The 21,408-nt window shown below is 38.1% G+C and overlaps 1 protein-coding gene across 1 annotated transcript in view; it reads left to right on the top strand.

Moving 5' to 3' along the window:
- ccdc39 (coiled-coil domain 39 molecular ruler complex subunit) overlaps positions 1-21,408 on the top strand; it is a 47,709-nt gene that overhangs the window by 1,358 nt on the left and 24,943 nt on the right. Inside the window, exons 2-16 of the mRNA XM_030160626.1 lie at positions 2,799-2,918; positions 4,688-4,792; positions 6,573-6,719; positions 6,836-6,994; positions 7,088-7,180; positions 10,556-10,684; positions 10,826-11,017; positions 11,183-11,286; positions 13,350-13,482; positions 15,143-15,337; positions 15,422-15,586; positions 18,240-18,377; positions 18,460-18,668; positions 20,557-20,680; positions 20,775-20,934. Of these exons, the coding sequence (XP_030016486.1) occupies positions 2,799-2,918; positions 4,688-4,792; positions 6,573-6,719; positions 6,836-6,994; positions 7,088-7,180; positions 10,556-10,684; positions 10,826-11,017; positions 11,183-11,286; positions 13,350-13,482; positions 15,143-15,337; positions 15,422-15,586; positions 18,240-18,377; positions 18,460-18,668; positions 20,557-20,680; positions 20,775-20,934 (2,173 nt within the window). The remainder of the gene's footprint in view (positions 1-2,798; positions 2,919-4,687; positions 4,793-6,572; positions 6,720-6,835; positions 6,995-7,087; positions 7,181-10,555; positions 10,685-10,825; positions 11,018-11,182; positions 11,287-13,349; positions 13,483-15,142; positions 15,338-15,421; positions 15,587-18,239; positions 18,378-18,459; positions 18,669-20,556; positions 20,681-20,774; positions 20,935-21,408) is intronic.

The raw sequence follows: 21,408 nt of genomic DNA, 5'->3' as shown, positions 1-21,408 counted from the left end.
TGCATCTGAAAAAACTGTTGCATCATGATGTTCCCAATATTGGCACTGACGGAATAAAAAACAAAAAAGCTGGTACTTTGCTGACATTTCCTGGGTCTGAGGAGGTTAAGTTGTGATTCTTTATTTTTGATATTGCACAATTATTAGGCCCGAGCCGAGTAAAGCCGGCGCAGGGCCTATTGAGACTGCAGTGGGCGCATGGGGACGAAATCGCCAGTGACGCGGTCGCCTTTCACCACTGTCGCCACTCTCACACATATTCACGTTCACGGCACTGAGACTTTTCCGAAGATGTACATGACATATGCACAAATCGCATATTTACACCTGCTCACAATGAATGGGAGTCAATGGGACACGCCCACTTGGGGTCAGTCATGTGGGTGTAAGTGCACGACACGTGACATCTGACCCCACAGACATGTGGGGGACCTCGAGAGCTTTCACATAAGGCAATATACGTGGTTGCCACGGAAACGGCTATATTGTTCTTGCTCAGATTCTTATTATTTTTCTTTATTTTTCTTCTCCTGCTCTTTGAGCTCAAATTTGACCCCCTGAACATTTACGAAAACTCACCAAATTTTGCCCAAAATTCAGAAGTGCGAGAAATTGAATTTACATATAGGTTTCGTAGATGTCGGTAAAGAAATGTTGCGGCAGCGCCCCCTTGAAAAGTGGAAATGCATTGCGCCAATGGGAGCGCGTCCAACATAAAGTTCGTCATAGAGCCACGAAAAACGGTACACAGATTCATCATGAGGAGACAAACAAAAAATATTATTATGGCCACGCCCCTAAACCAACCCTTTGTCGGCCATATTGGATTGAAATTTCCAAAATGCTGAGTCAGCGTTTTCGCTGACGTCGTATTTTAACTATCTCCTAATAAACCGTTTGGCCAAATGAGCTCAAAATCGGTGTACAGTATCTAGAGAAGTGGGACATCAAAAGTTAGCCGAATTTTTGGAATCGGTGTCACCATTTTTGTGCGACGATGTTGCAAACTTTGCGAAGTTTTTTTGAAAATTTGCCATCACAAAAATTGCTTCAGCTCAGACACACAAACACCGATTTGGCTAAAATTTGACTCAGACGTCCATCTCCCAGGCCTACACCCATTTATTAAAAGAAATTGAAATTTTGCACTATAGCGCCCCCTGCAAATGTACATTTACAAAAATGACATCAGTTCGGACATACGAACACCGATTTGGCTTAAATTTGACTCAGACATCTGTCTCCCAGGCCTACACCTATTTTTCAAAAGAAACTGAAATTTTGCACTACAGCGCCCCCTACAAAAATTTTTAATATTTTTTATTAAAATTGTTTCAGTTCGGACATACGAACACCGATTTGGCTCAAATTTGACTCAGACGTCTATCTCCCAGGCCTACACCCATTTATCAGAAAAATTTGAAATTCGGTGCCATAGCGCCCCCTACAATTTTACCTTTACGAAAATTACTTCACGTTAGACATACAAACACCAATTTGGCTCAAATTTGAATCAGTTGTCAATCTCCCAGGCCTACACCCATTTATCAAAAGAAATTGCCACTTCGCTAAGTAGCGCCCCCTACAAATTTACCTTCACGAAAATTGCATCAGTTCAGACATACGAACACCGATTTGGCTCAAATTTGACTCAGTGGTACATCTCACAGGCCTACACCCGTTCAATGGAACACATTGAATTTTGGCTCTTAGCGCCCCCTACAGATTTATTTATACAAAATTTTGTTCAGTTCGGACATACGAACACTGATTTGTCTCAAATCAATTGTCAATGTCCCAGGCCTACACCCATTCATCAGAAGACACAAAATTTGGGGCTAGAGCACCACCTGCTGAACGATGAGCCTACTTCCACTGGACGTGCCCTTGGCGAGGGCCTTTAGATGCCGCTTGCGGCTTTAATTCACTGTATTTCCTTGTTATGTCTGAGTTAAATAGACTGAGAAATAATTATGTGTGCTCATTATAACCCTGTAAACACAGCCAAGCTGTTGTCAGTGCAGTTGGATTTATGACAGCAGATGGAGACACTTGGTTTTTATGTTCACTTATTGATATCTTTGCTGAAAACATCACTTTTTCCTCAGTTTTTTGTTTTGATCTAATAACCTTTGAATTAACTCTGAGTTTTCAAGAACATCTACATTCATTTCATTCATTCATTTGTTTATTTCGAGCATTTATAGAATACATGCAAGTTCAAAATTTCCAAAATCATTCATTTACACTCGAAAAAGGAGTGGGAAGAAGAAAAACCTATTTAATCCCACCCCCATTCTCATCATCAAATAACTTAATATTAATAACTTTTTAAATACTACCTCCTGTCCTTAGACTTCAAACCAGAACAATGAACAAAATAGGCCTAAACCAAATTAGAATGAACTCACTCGTCAGTATTTACATTATAGAACCAAAATGTGTGTGAAAAATAGAAACAAGTACATTCCTGGTGGTGCTACCATGGTAACAGTTAACCGTCAACTTACATTATAATAATTACATACCAACAACCTAAATTAAAAAATAAGAAATGAAATGGAGGAAAATACACAATATACAGTGAAAATGCAAAATTCAGAGCATAATGTTATAATAAATGATGATAAGTCACTTAAAAAAGGTTAGACTGAGAGAAAAATTAATTTGGAAACTGCCACAAAACTAGCACCGGGTCTTCATGGGTTAATGTGGAAGGAACAAAATATCTGGAACTTCACTGTAACATCTGTCGCATGTTATATAATGTTATTTTAATCTGACTTTCTCTTCAACAGACTCGTAAAAAAGAGAAGCAGTTAGCTGGACTGGATCGCCAAATTGAGATAAACACGGAGAAAAGACAGTACTCGGCCGTATACCTCAAAAATCTTAAACAAGAGGTCGAAAATTCTGCGGTAAGTGAGTGAAATTACATCTCATTTGTTGAGTGTCAGACGCCTGGACATCTCTTCATGAATAATGGACTGTAAGTATGAGATTAGCCGATATACGAGGGGCGACTGAAAAGTTTGGAGCCGAACATGGAAAGGATTAAGACATGAAGACCACATTTGGTCCATGAAATCTGTCACATATCTTAATCCTATCCACTAAACTTCTTGGTCAGATCAGTCTTTTTCCTGTTTTCCCTGAACTTTCTGTATCAAGTGTTTCCTGAAAAATGGACGAACTTGAGTATGGGGCTGTTATCGAGTACGCATACGACCTTTGCCTTCTGTGGGGTTGGGACAGGGTTAGGGGGTTAGGGTTAGAGGGTTAGGGTTAGGAACAGGGTAGGGTTAGGAACATGGTTAGGAACATGGTTAGGATTAGGGTTAGGAACAGGGTTAGGGTTAGGAACAGGGTTAGGAACAGGGTTAGGAACAGGGTTAGGGTTAGGAACAGGGTTAGGGTTAGGAACAGGGTTAGGAACAGGGTCAGGGTTAGGAACAGGGTTAGGAACAGGGTTAGGGTTAGGAACAGGGTTAAGGTTAGGAACAGGGTTAGGAACAGGGTTAGGGTTAGGAACAGGGTTAGGAACAGGGTTAGGGTTAGGAACAGGGTTAGGGTTAGGAACAGGGTTAAGGTTAGGAACAGGGTTAGGAACATGGTTAGGATTAGGGTTAGGAACAGGGTTAGGGTTAGGAACAGGGTTAGGGTTAGGAACAGGGTTAGGGTTAGGAACAGGGTTAGGGTTAGGAACAGGGTTAGGGTTAGGAACAGGGTTAGGAACAGGGTCAGGGTTAGGAACAGGGTTAGGAACAGGGTTAGGGTTAGGAACAGGGTTAGGGTTAGGAACAGGGTTAAGGTTAGGAACAGGGTTAGGAACAGGGTTAGGGTTAGGAACAGGGTTAGGAACAGGGTTAGGGTTAGGAACAGGGTTAGGGTTAGGAACAGGGTTAAGGTTAGGAACAGGGTTAGGAACAGGGTTAGGGTTAGGAACAGGGTTAGGGTTAGGAACAGGATTAGGAACAGGGTTAGGATTAGGAACAGGGTTAGGAACAGGGTTAAGGTTAGGAACAGGGTTAGGAACAAGGTTAGAGTTAGGAACAGGGTTAGGGTTAGGAACAGGGTTAGGGTTAGGAACAGGGTTAAGGTTAGGAACAGGGTTAGGAACAGGGTTAGGGTTAGGAACAGGGTTAGGGTTAGGAACAGGGTTAGGGTTAGGATTAGGGTTAGGAACAGGATTAAGAACAGGGTTAGGAACAGGATTAGGAACAGGGTTAGGGTTAGGAACAGGGTTAGGGTTAGGAACAGGGTTAGGGTTAGGAACAGGGTTAGGGTTAGGGGTTGGGATGTTTCCATAGTTCGGACTGCTCCGTGGTCTCAGGCTGATAGTGTTGGACCCCAGTCTCATCCACAGTCACTAATCAGCCCCATTAGTATTAAATGTGAATGTGTCTAAAACCAAAGAGATGATTGTAGATTTTAGACAGACTCCTCCAGTCTTCTCTCCTGTCGTCATTAATGTCCAGGCTGTTGAGGTGGTTCAGCAGTAGAAATATCTCGGAACGGTGCTGGACCTCAGGCTAACATTCCAGTCTCAGGTGGATGCTGGATGGAAAACAGCTCATCAGAGGATGGATTTTTACCGTAAGCTTTGCAGTTTCGAAGTGGATAACACTTGGATGAAACAGTTTTATTCTTGTTTTATTGAGTCTGTGCTGACCTTTTCTTTGATCAGCTGGTGTGGGCTGCTGACCCTGAAAAACAGGAACCGGCTGCAGGGCATCACTACAGTGACCTGACTGTGTTGGACCAGAGGTGGACTCTGAAGGAGGCTCAGTCAGTCCTGGATGATCCCAGTCATCCCCTGTATGATGAGTTCAGGTGTCTTCCATCAGGTCGCAGATACAGTGTTCCTAAACGTAGGACCAATACGCTCTCATAAACAGAGGTACCAGCTTGTACTTAAAAGGGTCCAAATGCTTGTCGTTGGGGGTGTACTTTTTTGAGAGACATTTCTGTACCCTTTGGAAATGGTCCATTTTTGTACCTTAAGTACTTTACATAGAAAGAAAACTCTCGTATAGTTGGTAATGCCATGATGTTTAAAGTTTGAACCGATGGACTAATTGAGAAAAAAAACCAAAAAACGGCATAGACAAGCTATGACATGAAGACATGGAGGTGTGAATGAAAACTGGATCAAACAGAGATTATGGCAATAATCAGAGGTTCTAATAAGAGAAATAAATTATTAGGTTATTATCATTGAGCTAATTGGGCTATTAAATTAAAACACAAATTATTATTAAATATAATATAGAGTAATTACAGTAGGATATATAATAAATAATGCGCTCAGCCTAATGTTTGAACTCTAACTCTCTACACTGGCTCCCTGTCTCTCAGAGAATAGACTTCACAATTCTCTTACTAGCATATAAAGCACTGAATGGTTCAGGCCCAAAGTACATCAGAGACCTTCTAGTCCAGTATGAACCATCCAGACCACTCAGGTCATCTGGTGCAGGTCTGCTCTGTGTTCCCAAAGTCAGAACTAAACATGGAGAATCAGCGTTCAGTTTCTGTGCTCCGTATATCTGGAACAAACTACCAGAAAATATCAGGTCTGCTGAGAGTCTGAGTTCTTTTAAGTCCAGGTTAAAGACTCACCTGTTCACTGCTGCCTTTGACTAAAGGGCTTTTGACTTTTTAAACTTTATATTCTCTTAGAAACTCTGTACTGCAACTCTTACTTTAATATGTGTTTTTATTTTTATTTTATTCTATTTTATTTTTTTTTTTATTTTATGTGTTGTTTTATTACTCGCTGTTTTTAATCACCTTTTACGTGTTTCTTTTATAATGTTTTAAATGTGTTTCTTTTTGTTTCTTTTATTTCAATGTCCTGTGTGAAGCACCTTGAATTGCCTTGTTGCTGAAATGTGCTATACAAATAAACTTGCCTTGCCTTGCCTAATTAGCCCTACTGTTCAGTTCTCCTAGCCTATAGCCTATTCTCATGGTCTACACACAGTTTTTAATGCTGCAGGGTACCTTATAGTACACATTTGTGCTTTACAGAACTTTGGAGCCTTTTTCATAGTCTAAAGGTGCAATTCTGGCCTCCTACAGACCAATATTGTACTTTTGAGAGAACATTCTTAAAATATGTACTTATAGGTGCATAAATGTTCTGATCTCGCACCTCTGTTTTTGAGAGTGTATGATGAGGAATTCTTTGGTTCCGGTTCCATTGTTCTGCTGAATAATTCTTTGTAATGTTGGTGCTATTGTCTTTAATGGATTATTTATTGTATTTATGGTTGGTTTGTTGTCCGTGTGAAACTGCTGGCTGTAGAACAAATTGCCCCTGGGGGATAATAAAGTTGACCTTGACCATAGTCAAGTGTGTCCATTTTTCAGGAAACACTTGATACAGAAAGTTCAGGGACCTGGAAAACAGGGAAAAAGATTACTATGACCAAGAAATGTAGTGAATAGGATTAAGATATGTGAAAGATTTCATGGACCAGATTTGGTCTTCATGTCTTAATCCTTTCCATGTTAGGCTCCAAACTTTTCAGTCGCCCCTCGTATTCTTTGAAATGTTGTGTACGTAGGGTCTTTGTAAGGCCATAGAGAGAGAGGAGGAGTTGGAGAAACACCTGTCAGCCCTGGCAGAACGAGAGCATGGTCAACTTGGTCAGCGGATCACCAGGATGAAGAATGACCACAGAGCTTTAGCAGAAAGGAAGAACGTGATAGAGGTCTGAACCAACCACATAATGTATACCATAACTGTGGAAGCAGCTGCAGTCGTCGCTGACAAACTCAACTTTTCCAACTGTCCAAATCAAATTTTTCAACTTGTCCAAATCTCCAGAACCAGAGTTTCAAGGCAAGACAGAAACTGGAGGAGTTCAGGAACCAGATGGAGTGGGACCAGCAGACTATGGAGGCCTTTCTAGAAGAGTCCAAGTGTAAAGATGAGAACACTATGGCTCTCATCAAATACGCCCAGCAAGACGAGCAAAGGATCAAGGTATGGAGACGTAAATGTAAACGGTGTGTGCTGAGACTTTGGGTCAGATCTTCTTAAACTAAACTAACAGCTTTATATTCTCTCCTTATACAGTCACTTACTTTGGCAATTGAGAAAAAGACCCTGGAGGCCAACGCAAAACTCAAAGCATTTGAAACAGAGACAACGGAGACTAAATCTGCACAGGTGAGATGTGACATCACACTGTACTCTGTCCTTAGCACAACAAGAAAATACTAGTAATGTTGATTAGGTCAGTGTTTCCCAACCTTTTTGAGCCACGGCACATATTTTACATTAGAAAAATCACAACACCACCGAAAAAAAACGTCACAAAAAGTATATTTATTGAAATACAATGCAAATTTAGTCTCAATGTACTTCCTCAGTGTGAAAGCTGGGTCTGTTTAGTTGAACACAAAATTGATACTCTTGCAGGAACTGAAGATCTTTGTGTGTGTCTTTCTTTAATTCCTGCAAGAATAAGCCCACCTCACATAGATGGGTTGTGGAGAAAGGAAACAGAACTGAAATAGCTTTGTTAGCCCGAATGGGTACTGGGTACTGGGTAATGAGCACATCGGGGGTGCGGGGCCGTGTTGAGCCGCATTATGTAATAAATTCCCATTACATAATAAAAGTTCAAAATGTAATAAGAATGTCACGTCATCTTGTAATAAAGCTGCATTATGTAATAAACTGACGCATTTTGTAATAAACTACGTCAATGCATTATGTAGTAAATTTTTTCACATTATGTAGTAAGTTATTACAATTTGAGAAATTTATTACAAAATGCACATGACACATTTTTATTTAAAAAAAATGTAATAACATGGTTCATTATGTAATAACAATGCAAATTAATATAATTTCAGAGCAATTTAGAAGAAATTAGTCACAGGAGCTACAGGTAATGGAATCAGAACTTTAACCATACAGTTTAAAGATTAATTTAGCACATTACATTTTCCTGAAAATAAAAATGTGTCATGTGCATTTTGTAATAAATTTCTCAAATTGTAATAACTTACTACATAATGTGAAAAAATTTACTACATAATGCATTGAGGTAGTTTATTACAAAATTTATCAGTTTATTACATAATGCGGCTTTATTACAAGATGATGTGACATTCTTATTACATTTTGAACTTTTATTACATAATGGGAATTTATGACATAATGCGGCTCAACATGGCAACATTGTTGTGGGGCGTTTGGAACAAGAAAGCTGAGAGGGGTGCGTCCGAGACTCTTCAGACGGAACCCCCAGTTTATGGATTGAGGTCCGTTGTATAATAGTGTATTAGTATGGTAGGCATATCCCACCCGCCTCAACCCAATCTGCGGGTCCCAAAGGTAACCTGCTGATCCGCACATCACTAGGGAGGAGGGGTTTATCAACAGAACAGAATGCATTGGGGCTGGTTCACTTTCACTTTGCAAAGGGAAACAGGAGACTGTTGTGGAGTGGATCATTGGGGCGTACTGTCCTATGTATCTAAATCACATCACTTTGTTAGAGCACCAATCAAGTGAAACTGGAAAATCTTCCACGGCACAGCTGATGATTTCTCATGGCACACTTATGTGCTGCAGCTCAGGGGTTGGGAAACACTGGTTTAGGTGAATTAAAGTTTAGAATGGTAGTAATTTAAAAGTTGCGCTCAGTAATTAAAATATAGACCAAAACATGGCTATATGTAGTGTTTATCGTTAAATATTAAAATAATAAAACCTTGGACTCTAACAGAACAGGAAGAGGGGCATGTATATTATTAATAATATTTTAGGGAGAGGGGGTGGGATTAAATAAATTGCACTTCTTCCCACCCCTTTTCAGGGAGGGAAATGGAACTATTATGCTGTTCTTCTGTCGAAGATTGTTATGATTGTTGATATTTGTATTATTATGTATGTTTTGCTTATTCACATATATGTTAAATTTAGTTGCATGTTCGAAATAAATCATGAAATGAATCAATCAACACCACATAAAAACACATAAAAACACTCTCACCTTCTTGTGCAATATGCTGAGCAGACCTCAGCCACACTGTTTACCTTTGTTTAGCAATTTATTACGATTGTTTTGTACACACATTTTGCATGTCCCTCTTGCACATACATATTTACACACACACACACACACACATATACTATATATATATATATATATATATATATATATATAATTTTTTTTTTAATCTTTGTATTCTTATGATGTTTATCTAACTGTTTTTATCTTGGCCAAAATGTATCATAATTTCATTCTGCAGTACATCTCTGATGTGATGTCTGAATGACAATAAAGAACTCTGAGTCTGAGTCTAATGACCTAAAATTATCATTAGAGTGTTTAGAAACAAACAGTGTTGAAGTAAAGCCAAAGATGCCAGTGTATTGGTTAATACAGATACACAGACACTAGAGGGAGTAGTGAGTTACTCTGCGGTCCCATTATGAGGAAATCTAATATGACAGAGCTTTGACCAAAGTATCAGAAACAGACCAGATGTGATGAGAACCACAAAGAAACAGCTATTAGAGTCAAAGAAAGTGACAAAGTGATAAAAGCTACAAACACTGTTGTTGTTTTCACCACTGGACAAAGCTTTAAATGAAAAGAATGGAGTTTGATGCTGAAATGGTAGTGTTTCTTCTACATGTTTGAGTTGAATCATGAGGCTTATGAAGGTATAAAGTTAATAATTATGACTTACCATAGGGATATTTTTAGCCCCATTTTTCTTTAAATATCCCCATAGTAAGTCATAATTCTGATATAAAAAGTAATAAATATGAGATAAAACAAAAGTCATAATTATGAGATAAAAAGTCAAAATAATGAGATAAAGAGTCCAAATTATGAGATAAAAAAGCCATAATTATGAGATAAAAAGTCAAAAATTATGAGATAAAAAGCCCTAATTATGAGATAAAAAGTCAAAATTGAGATAATAAGTAAAAATTATGAGATAAAAAGACATAATTATGAGATAATAAGTCAAAATAATGATATAAAAAGCCATAATTATGAGATAATAAGTCAAAATTATGAGATAAAAAGCCATAATTGTGAGATAATAAGTCAAAATTATGAGATAAAAAGTCAAAATTATGAGATAAAAAGCCATAATTATGAGATAAACCTTAATTTTGAGATAAAAAGTCACAATTATGAGACAAGAAAGCCATAATTATGAGATAAAAAAGTCAAAATTATGAAATAAAAAACTGCAGTTGCTCTTGCGGCCAGGGGAAACAATTCTGAGCAGGGATACATACCTTGGCACAACACATTCAATTGATTTGAAGTAAACTGGCGGTGGAAGAAAACCTTCCTTTCCCATGCATTGCAGAAGGATGTTTTTAAAGCAACTTACATCATCACTTTTAGATTATGGTCACATTTTCTACATGTACACTGATATTGTTGTTTTACCCTTAGCTCATTCATCACATACTTTGCAACATTTTCTGTTCGAGTTATTTTTAATTCTATGAACAAGTATTTCTGCGTCAGCGATAAAACAATCTGATTCTCAATCTAAACAGGTTGCGTTGGATAAGACTACAGAAAATTTGCAGCAGGCTCATCAGGAAATGCAGCAGCTCATCCACCAGTGGGAAAATACCATCAAGCAGATGAAGCAAAGAGACGCTGAGATGCAGCAGTGTGCACTGGTAAACATGACTGGCTGTTCTCTGGTCCTCCACGGGCACCACATGTGTTTATTTTAAACAATAAAAGTGGACAGAATGGAAATCCACACTGATATGCACTAAATACGAACATCAAATCCTGTTTTCCTTCCATCTTGTCAGCAACTTGCCGAGGCTAAGCAGAGGATCAGGGAAAAGAATAGCGTCGTTACGGAGAAGAAGAACTTGCTTGATACTCAGAAGAACAACAATAAGGAAACCGAGAGGAAGATAAGTGCATCCAACCGACAGGCAGCAAAACTACGACAGGAACTGAAGGAGCAGGAGAAGAACTGCAGCAGGATACAGGATGAGGTCAGACTAGCCCCAGATCTCACTCAGATAGGTTTATGTACCTTTGACTCAACACTAGACACTACAGAATCCTGTTAATGTTGTTTATTTGACTGAAAAAAAAAACAGAGAAACGTGTTGTATTCTACTGTACAGTCAGTGAACTGAACTGTATGTAACTTGCAGCTGAATAGTTGCAAAAGCGAACTGGACAGAACGACCTCCGACACGGAATCTGCAACCTCCCATATATCCAGACTGAAAAAAGAAATCATGGACAACGATGACAAGTAAGTGAAACCTTATCTGCTTCAGTGCACGAGCTCTGTCCATATAGAGCAGGGTTATTATAGGTCATGAAAGTTTAGCCTTAAATTAAAAACAACATTAAAAAAAAGAAAAGACTGAAATGAAAACTACAATAAATAAAGAAAACGTGAATTAAAGTGAAAATGAATCACGAGTTAAATCTTCTTATTTCATCACAATGTAAGGATGCATGCTGTACATATGTTGGACCTTTCAAATTTCAAGTTTAGTTCTTTATTTTCAAAGGGACAGTGCATATTAAAGCTATACCTACCGATGTGGCATTTCTCACAGCACTTAGTAAAAGTTTGAACATGAACAACCCGCCTCCCTCCAAAGCCCCACCCCCTTCCCTCTGCCTGAGCTCTGAGGCTCCTCCTCCTCTCTCCTCCTCTCATCTGATGCGCAATGCAAACGGAGGAGGAAGCAGAGGCGGAGGTCTGGTCCGTTTTGGCGTGTCCGCGGACCCCTCCCTCAGTAATCAGATGCATCATCCACCTGCCGCAGGCCTGCGGCTCCTGTTCCATCAGTAGACCTGGTCTGTGCAGTACTGGGTCAGTGTCTTCACTGCAGTGCCCAGGGGATGGGCGCGCGCACTGTGAACGTGTGGCCTCCGCAAATTTTCCGTGGACATTTGAAGTTTCATAGTCCATACAGTTATCATCCTACATCATCTTACATGTGTGACACCATGTACATGTACCTGTATGAGTCCCACCGTCAGAAAAGCTGAGCTTTATGCAGACCTGTTCAGTCCAGTACAGCTGACTTCCGGACTTTTATCTCCATCCTTCATTCATTAGACTCCCGTTTGTGGCCCTCAGTTGTTGTTTCTGTTCATAAATCTGTTTAATCCCTTCCACATGTGCATGTCAGTTCTATCCAAACACATCCTAGACAGTAGACTGTGGTCAGTGACAGGAGAAGCAGCACCAGTGAAGTGTCAGATTCAGAGGGACACATATCGGATGTGAGGCGGCGATAATGGATCGGATGCTGGACGGCCGTAATGGATGATTGACAGGAGGCTCAGTCACGTTCGGCCAATTATTTTATTCAGACCGACTAAAATGATTGGTCAGACTTTTATCAGAAATATATGAGAATTAAACATTTTTGAGTTTCAATACCTGGCGGATTTCTTTTACATTTTAGTTTGACACACACTTATTAGGAACATTTTAAGATGACAAAAGAAAAGTGTAAAAATGCCACATCATATGGTATAGCTTTAATAAACCCAATGAGTGCCAATATGCAGGATTATAACCAAGGCTGATTACCCCGCCCCCAAAAGGGGAGGCAAGGGGTATTGTTTTGGGGTCAGTTTGTCTGTTTGTTAAAAAAGTAGGTCAAAGTTAAAATTTTTATGAATTTTTAAAATCTTTTTTTTTTTTTGCTATTCACTTGTAATGGGTGAAATTTGACATGTCTGTAGCAGCAAAACTATTGGTTGAATTTATACCAGATTTGGTTTATAGATTACCAGTGACACAGAATAGATGTGGTTACATTTTGGGAAAAGTTGGTCAATGTACTAATTTTTAAAATCTTTTTTCTTCTCCCATTTACTTATAATGGGCGGCATTTCAAATGTCTAAAAAAAACATCCATTTTTGTTTCAATTTACTTCAAACTTGCCACATATATAAAAGCAATTGATAGGCTGACATCAGTACACACACAGACATGATGACATGAGCTGGATCAATGCCAAAATAAGCGACAATACCTTTCCATTTCCAATACTTTCCAATACTTTTCCATCTTTATTCCTTAATATGTTCTTAACCTGTTCTTTTTGCAAATCACATTATATGAGGATTTCTGCATTTTCAGCCTCTACAAATAATACACATCCTCATAATTCCAAAATTAAAAAAATAGAAATAGTTCCTTAAAATAAAAATAAAACCACTTATGCAGCCAAAGTATAACTACAGCTGACCTGAAATAAAAATAAATTAAAACAAAAAAACACAAACTAAAGCTACCTCAGATGTTAGTGGATGTGATGTGGTGCTGTTCTGAATGTGTGTGTCAGACTGAAGGAGGCCAGGGCTTATAATGCTGCTCTGGAGGACAAGCTGAAAGCTGTGACTCAAACTGCTTTAAGTGAAGAGGAAAAAGCCACACAGATGGAACACTTTCTCCAAGACGAGGAACAGGCCATTAAAGTGAGTTGACGCACACTCCATCACACAAAACACACACGTCCACGTTGGTTCTAAGACGAGAACACGGTTTAACTTACGCTTCAGTTTCAGGTCTTCATACCAGGATGTTTCATCCCTCGACGCACTTTTTCATTTTGTGTTCTTTGTTTAGAACCTGGGACATAATCAGTGTTCTTCTCTTTGTAACTTTTTTTTCTCTCTCTCTCTCTGCAAAATACGAGATGCAGAACTTTTGACATTTTATACCATGTTGAAGATAATGTTGCAGCAGTTTCATGCCATGTTGCTTTGACAACCAACTAAACTAACATGGAAAATTTGCAAGGTTGATGTCAGCATTATGTAGTTAGTGAAGAAGCACTGCTAAATAGTAAAAACTCCAGTGGAACATTTGAAGGGCTGTTGGGTGCCCTCTGGTGGCTGCAGGGGGTCAATAAATATCACTAATAATCCATGTTTTTTACACTCAAATTAAAATTTTAGTCTCAAATATTATCGTGAAATATTTACTTAAAAATCTTTTTTGTGTATCAAAATGTGTGGCTGCATCAGACAGACACAAACAAAAGGAATTATTATTGTTATTATTAATATTTTTTTGATATCCTGGGTGTGTTTCATTATCTTGCTGAAACATCCAGTTTTCACCTCGATGGAACAGAGCATGTGCAGAAAGGAGCATGTGGTTCGGAGAATGGAACAACACTTGGCAGAGTTCAATGACTTAAGAGGGATTCTTTATGTAATATATCATGATTGTATGGGGTGTCCAAGTACTTTTTCCCAAGTTTATTTTAACATCCTTTTGGAAATTCGTGTTATCCAGCCCCCCCCCCCCCCCCCCCCCCCCCCGAAGAGGAAGCAAGGGGTATGGTTTTTGGTTTGCTTTGTTTGTTTGTTTATTTGTTAATGCTGTAGCAGCAAAACTGTTGGGTCAATTCATACCAAATTGGGTTTATAGATTGTCAGTGACCCAGACTAGATCTGATTATATTTTAAGAACAGTAGGTCAAAGTTCAAATTTATTATGAATTTTTTTATTCTTCTTTTTTCCCATTTACTTATAATGGGCAAAATTTCAAATGTCTTTAGCAGCAAAACTATTGGTTGAATTCATGTCAAACTGGGTTTATAAACTGCCAGTGACCCAGAATAGATGTCATTACATTTTGGGATAAGTAGGTCAAAGTTTTTATGAATTTTTTAAATCCCCCCCCCCCCATTTACTTAAAATGGGTGAAATTTCAAATGTCCATGAAAACATCAATTTTGTTTCAATTTTCTTCAAACTTGGCACATATATATAGAGGCAATTAATATGTTGACATCAGCACATGCATAGACATGATGACATCAGCTGGATCGATGCCAAAATAAGCTACAATACGTGCGAGGGGCGGGGTTTGTTGTTTCTGGCACCACTTATTGTGTCTGTGGCAAACATTTGACAAATACACTCACAACATAAATACATAATACAACATAATCCACCCAACAGGAAATGTCTAAGGATGGCAATAAGTCACATTCACCATGCAGAAGGTGTGAAATATTACTGTTGTTGTTGGGATAGTACTGGGAACTAGAACACACCAGAGCAAGAAATAATAACTCAGAAATAATCCACTTAACTGTTGTTTTTGCCGGTGTTTTACTTTAGGATTTGGACCTTCAGCTGGCTCAATGCAGAGAAAAGCTGCTTCACGGCAAACAACACTTACAGGCTCTTAAGGTGAAAGAGAAAGACGATGTTTCCCAGATTTCAAGGAACAAAACCACCATTTCCAACCTCAAAAGCCAATTTAAGAAACAGGAAAAGGAATTAATGAAGCAGCAGCTGACTATAAATGAACAGGTGAGCTTACAAACACACACATCCAGTCTTTTTTTTACATCTACAGAGTTGTCTATACTGATGTAAGACCTTTTTTTTTTGTAGAACTGTGTGATATTTGGCTTGGATCGAAAACTGGCGCGGCTGCAAGGTGATGTCAACACAGACGAAAAACAAATGCTGGATATGAAGATCGCTGAACTGACAACTGCTCTAGAGGAGAAGAAGAAAACAGCCAGTATACTTTACAGCACCTTAAAGGACTCTGAGGTCAGTCTGTCTGCTACTGACAGGATCATCGCTTTGTTTTTAATGCATGAGGATTATTTTTTATTTGGCATCATATTGAGACATGAAGAACTAACCCTGACAGCAGATCTGCACTAAAACAGCCACTAGAAATGTAAAATACTTCATACTTTTACTCTTTTAGTACATTTCACAGCTTTTACTTGAGAATCACTGCATTTTAACCCATAAGGACCCAGTGTGACTTTTGTGGCGGTTTCCAAATGAATTTTTCTCTTTTTTTTTAACCTTTCCTAAGTGATTTATCACCATTTATTATAATATTTTCCTCTGAATTTTGCATCTTTTTTCCCAGTGGAAATCATGCATTTTCCTATGTTTAACTGAGTGAATATATATACTGAGCAAAAATATAATCGCACCATGTACAGTAGTTGTGTAACTTGAGAAGCGCTGCCCAAAATGAGCTCATGATGTCTTATGATTGTAAAACATGGTTAATTCACTTGACTTATAAACAAACTGTGTCCATCTCTACGAGTGAGCACTTGCTCAGTGGTCCAGAGTCCACCCACAGCACAGGTGTGTCATGTCCAGACACTGTTCAAACAGCATTAACAGTATTCAGGCCCTGCTTATACTGGGGACAATGAAAGGACACTTCCAAATGTCACATTTCCTCAGATGTCCCCACGACACAGATGTTGCAAATTATGCGGGAATGGTTCTGGATAATATCCCATAGCTCTGTGTGGCTCTCAAAGAGGAGTGGAAGAACATTCCTCGGGCCACAGTTGACAATTTTGTCAACTCGATGAGAGGACGATGTGTTGCTCTACGGCACAGGTGTCAAACATACGTCCCGGGGGCCAAATGCGTCCCACCAAAGGTTCCAATCCGACCCTAGGGATGAATTTACAAAGTGCGAAAAATTCCACAGTCAAGGCTGTGGAACTCGTAATAGCGTCATAGCATAATAACCTACAAAAAATAATGACTCCATATTTTCTTCTGGGTTTGATGTGAAAAAAATAATATTGCAAAATGCTGATAAATAATGAGAACTTCAAATTTTTGTCTTTGTTTTAGAGCAAAAAATAACTTTAAATTATGAAAATATTTACATTTACAAACTATTCTGTTACGATAAAATGTGAATAACCTGAACAAATATGAACAACTTGAAATGTTTAAAGAAAATTAAGATCAATTTTAAACAATTTCCTGCCTGTACCTCATTGTTTAGTGCCTTTAGAGCCAATCCTTGATGCACGTGTATAAATGATAAGTTGAGGCAGAGATATTGTTAAAATTGCACTTATTTTTCTTCAGAAATTTCAGTTTTTTCAGGTTATTCACATCTTTTTTGTTTGGATAGTTTATAAAAGTAAGTATTTTTATAATTTAAGTGGTTTTTTTAGCATTAAAACAAAAACAGAAATTCTGAGTTGTCATTATTTATAGGTTATTCTGTTATTATTTTACTGGTCCAGCCCACTGGTGATCAAATCAGGCTGAATGTGGCCCCGGAATGAACAAGAGTTTGACAGCCCTGCTCTACAGGAAGCCAATAGTGGACACATGAGATTTGGAGTTGTGATTTCTTTCAACCGGCCTCCACAGTGTCCACATGAATGTCCCGTAATGCCAGAATGCCATGTTCTAACAGACAGTAATCTGTACCACACTGATCAACAGAATAAACTGTGTGATTTAATATATTGTGCATTTATGCTAATAAAAAGTTGAAGTGTCACATGGTGCATTTATATTTTTGCTCAGTGTAGATGTTCATAAAACCTCACAGTAAATTCAAAGGTTATTATATCAAAACAGAAAAAAATGAAGAAATAGTGACTTTTTAAGTAAAATCTCTCATTATCTGAACATAAACCCAGTGTGTCCATCCACTGTCACTGATCCAACTCCATGGGTTTTACTGGTGAATCACTGTTGTAGAAGATGACGGTGTTTCCATGGTAACTACGGAGCCTCTGAACGTCCAAATGGGTCATATCTGATGACCATGAAAAGATGAAGAACTGCATTTTACACCAATTGTTGACATGGATTGATAGGATTAGTGGATCAACAGTTTAGGTCAGTAGATGCTTTTGGTCGATGGTGGATGTCTGGGTCTGTATGGGCTCATACAGGACGGTCAAACTCATTTTAGTTCAGTTCCACATTCAGACTAATCTGAACTAAAGTGGGCCGGACCAGTAAAATAATATAAATAATAGGATAAGAACTTTTGAGTGAAAAAAGTAAATTCCGTAATGAAAATGTTTACATCTACTTTTTTTGTAAAAGGTCAGTCTGTAAATGTAAACATTTTGTGTAATTTTACTGTTTTTACACTAAAACAAAGAGAAAAATTTACAGTTTTCATTTTTTATAGGTTATTATGGTAGTATTTTACTGGTCTGATCCACTTTAGACTGAATTGACCTAAAATGATTTAAACATCCTTGATTGTTCATATCTTCAGTGTAATTTTTGCATTTCACACATTCATCCTGCAGGGCCGGACTGGACCCTTTGGCGGGCCGGATTTGGCCCCCGGGCCACATGTTTGACACCTGTGGGTTAATAGAATGTCTGCTTGATATCTAAGCACCATGTCTGGCATGTCCTGCAGACTTCATCTCCCATGTAATTTTGTGTCCTACAGGACGATATTCGCAATTTTAGGAAAGAACTGGAGAAGTCAGAGGCCGAAAAGAAATACCTGAACGATAAGGTGGAGGAGCTGAGGCTGCTCTGCAGCTGCAGCGAGAAGGAGCTGAAGACACGCATCGTCAGGAAACAGGTGGAGATGATTCAAATACAGGATGTTTTTAGAAGAAGGAGCATGGTCTGGAGCTGACGCTGACTTCCCTTTGCCTTGTCAGGACAAAATGGTGGAGCACAACATCATGAAAATGGAGGTCAAGCGTGTGAGGGATTTGTTGTACGACAAGACAGACAGTGTGTTGTCCTTAGAGAAGAGGAAGCTGGAGATGCAGAAAGTCCTGAAGGAGAGAGAGGAGGAGGTCAAGGAGAAGAAAGAAATGATGAACCAGCACATGAAGATGATTGAGCAGGAGAGGCAGAGACTCAGGTGGTTTATCTGATTCTTAGATTTATTAAATCTGTCTAATCTAACAACAGTTATCTGATTCTTAGATTTATCAAACATGATCCAATCTAAGCACAGTATTAGAAAAAAAGCAGGTTTTACTCTTCTTGTTCTTGATCTTCTTTTTGTTCTTTGTCTTTTTGTCCTTGTTCTTCATCTTCTTCTTCTTGTTCGTGTTCTTCGTCTTCCTCCTCTTCTTCATCTTCTTCTTCCTCGTAGTAGTAGTAGTAGTATTTTTAGTAGTAGTAGTAGTAGTATTTTTAGTAGTAGTAGTAGTAGAAGTAGTATTTTTAGTAGTAGTAGTATTTTTAGTAGTAGTAGAAGTAGTAGTAGTATTTTTAGTAGTAGTAGTTGAAGTAGTAGTATTTTTAGTAGTAGTAGTAGTAGTATTTTTAGTAGTAGTAGTAGTAGAAGAAGTAGTAGTAGTATTTTTAGTAGTAGTAGTAGTAGTATTTTTAGTAGTAGTAGTAGTAGAAGTAGTAGTAGTATTTTTAGTAGTAGTAGTAGTAGTAGTAGTATTTTTAGTAGTAGTAGTAGTAGTATTTTTAGTAGTAGTAGTAGTAGAAGTAGTAGTATTTTTAGTAGTAGTAGTAGTAGTAGTAGTATTTTTAGTAGTAGAAGTAGTAGTAGTAGTATTTTTAGTAGTAGTAGTATTTTTAGTGGTAGTAGTATTAGTAGTAGAAGTAGTAGTAGTTTAAGTAGCAGTATTTTTAGTAGTAGTAGTATTTTTAGTAGTAGTAGTAGTAGTATTTGTAGTAGTAGGAGTAGTAGTATTTTTAGTAGTAGTAGTAGTAGTATTTTTAAATAGTAGTAGTAGTAGTATTTTAAGTAGCATTGTTTTAGTAGTAGTAGTATTTTTAGTAGTAGTAGTAGTAGTAGTATTTTAAGTAGCAGTATTTTTAGTAGTAGTAGTAGTACTATTTTTAGTAGTAGTAGTATTTTAGTAGTAGTAGTAGTATTTTTAATAGTAGTAGTAGTATTTGGTTGCACAATAATAATAGAAAAGGTAGAAAAACAAAGCTCTAAATCCAACAGACTGTGCATGTGACACCAAAAAGGTTCATAAAGTTATTTCACCCACATAAACATAAACCCAACAGTAATGTTAGAAGGTACAAGTACACAACAGTAAATAAAAGACAAATAAAAGAATGTACTCAGAGATGGAACATACAAGTATAAATGCTTTGTTACTGTATTTCTCAGGTATTTATACTTTTCATAGGTATTCTTTTACTATCTTTCCAACATTTTAACATAAATCACTGTTCTTTCTACTACTTACATTTTGAAAACAGGTTCATTACTTTGCTTTTAATGCATGTGATGAGGATTATTATTATTATTATTATTATTATTATTTATTTTTACCTCCGCCAGGAGCTATTGTGATTGCTTTGCTTTGTGTGTGTGCGTGTTTGTTTGTTAGCAGCATAACTCAAAAAGTTATGGACGGATTTTCCTGAAATTTTCAGGAAATGTTGATACTGGCACAAGGAAGAAATGATTAAATTTTGGTGGTGATCGGGGGTGGGGGGGCCCACTGGGGTGGGGGGGCACTGATTGGCCTTGGCGGAGGTCTGCGCTCTCCGAGTGCTTTTCTAGAAAAGACAGCACAGACCTCTGCCAAGGCTGAACAAAGCACAGGTGGACCTGACAGACCCTGGAGACCACATTGGACCTCAGATTGTGGACTCACTGTCCTCACTGGAACTGTCGCTGTCTTGTAACGTGTGCAGAAATGACCAAAGAACGTCACTTGTTCGATAAAGGGTTAAAAGAAAACCCAGAGAAATTTAAGACAATGTGATTTCATGTCATCTTATCTCTGACTGTAATAAATGTAAATCTGTCTCTTACACGACCACAGCGCTGAAATGAGTGAAAAACTATCAAAGATTGATATGATGAAGAAACGCTTTGAGATCCTGTCCATGTCCATGGCCCCTCCTGAGGGTGAGGAGGAGAAGTCTCAGGCTTACTACATCATAAAGGTCAGACAAACACGACTCATGAGAACCAGCTCACATGTGTTCCTCTGTTCCACACCAGTTCATACAAGAACCTCTGCTCTGTGTTTTTCATCAGGCGGCTCAAGAGAAAGAGGAGCTTAAGCGGGAGGGGAATGCTCTGGATGCCAAGATCCGCAATACGGAGCTGGAAAACCGAGCTCTGGAGAACACCGTTCAGCTGTTTGACAACAGTAACTCTGCATGTCGCACTTCCCTCAACAGAGTCAAAGAATCCAGTACGTATGAGGAAGGAGGATGAAGGAAATAATTCACCAGCAGGACATACAGGACTTTGGTTATTTCTGAATACGTTTACACACACAAAATATTCAGGTTCTTTCATTTTTCCTCATACTCTAATGAAAACACTGATCTCTGTTGATATTCTCATGTAGAGGCAGCTGTGCAACCACAGATTAAAACTATTTACACTGGTTCCACATGTTCCACCGTGGCCTCACTCATCCTTTCAAACAGTCTTGAAAAGGTCATGGTCTATGAAGGTAGATCTGTTTCTTTATTATTCAATTAAAAAAAAAAAAAAAAAAAAAAAAAAAAAAAAAAAACTTTCCTTAACCCAAAAAATATTTTCAATCAGAAAAAAAATTTCAATAAAAAAGAAAACATTTACAATTAAAGAAAAAAGTGTTTGAATGTGAAAAAAAATTAAAAAAAATAAAAATTTGAGACCCATAAAGTTGCATTTTAAG

This window comes from Sphaeramia orbicularis, chromosome 17 (genome assembly GCF_902148855.1).
Source record: "Sphaeramia orbicularis chromosome 17, fSphaOr1.1, whole genome shotgun sequence".
Lineage (NCBI taxonomy): Eukaryota > Metazoa > Chordata > Actinopteri > Kurtiformes > Apogonidae > Sphaeramia > Sphaeramia orbicularis.
The sequence above is the reverse complement of the archived record's forward strand: the minus strand, read 5'-3'. Positions and strand labels throughout refer to the sequence as shown.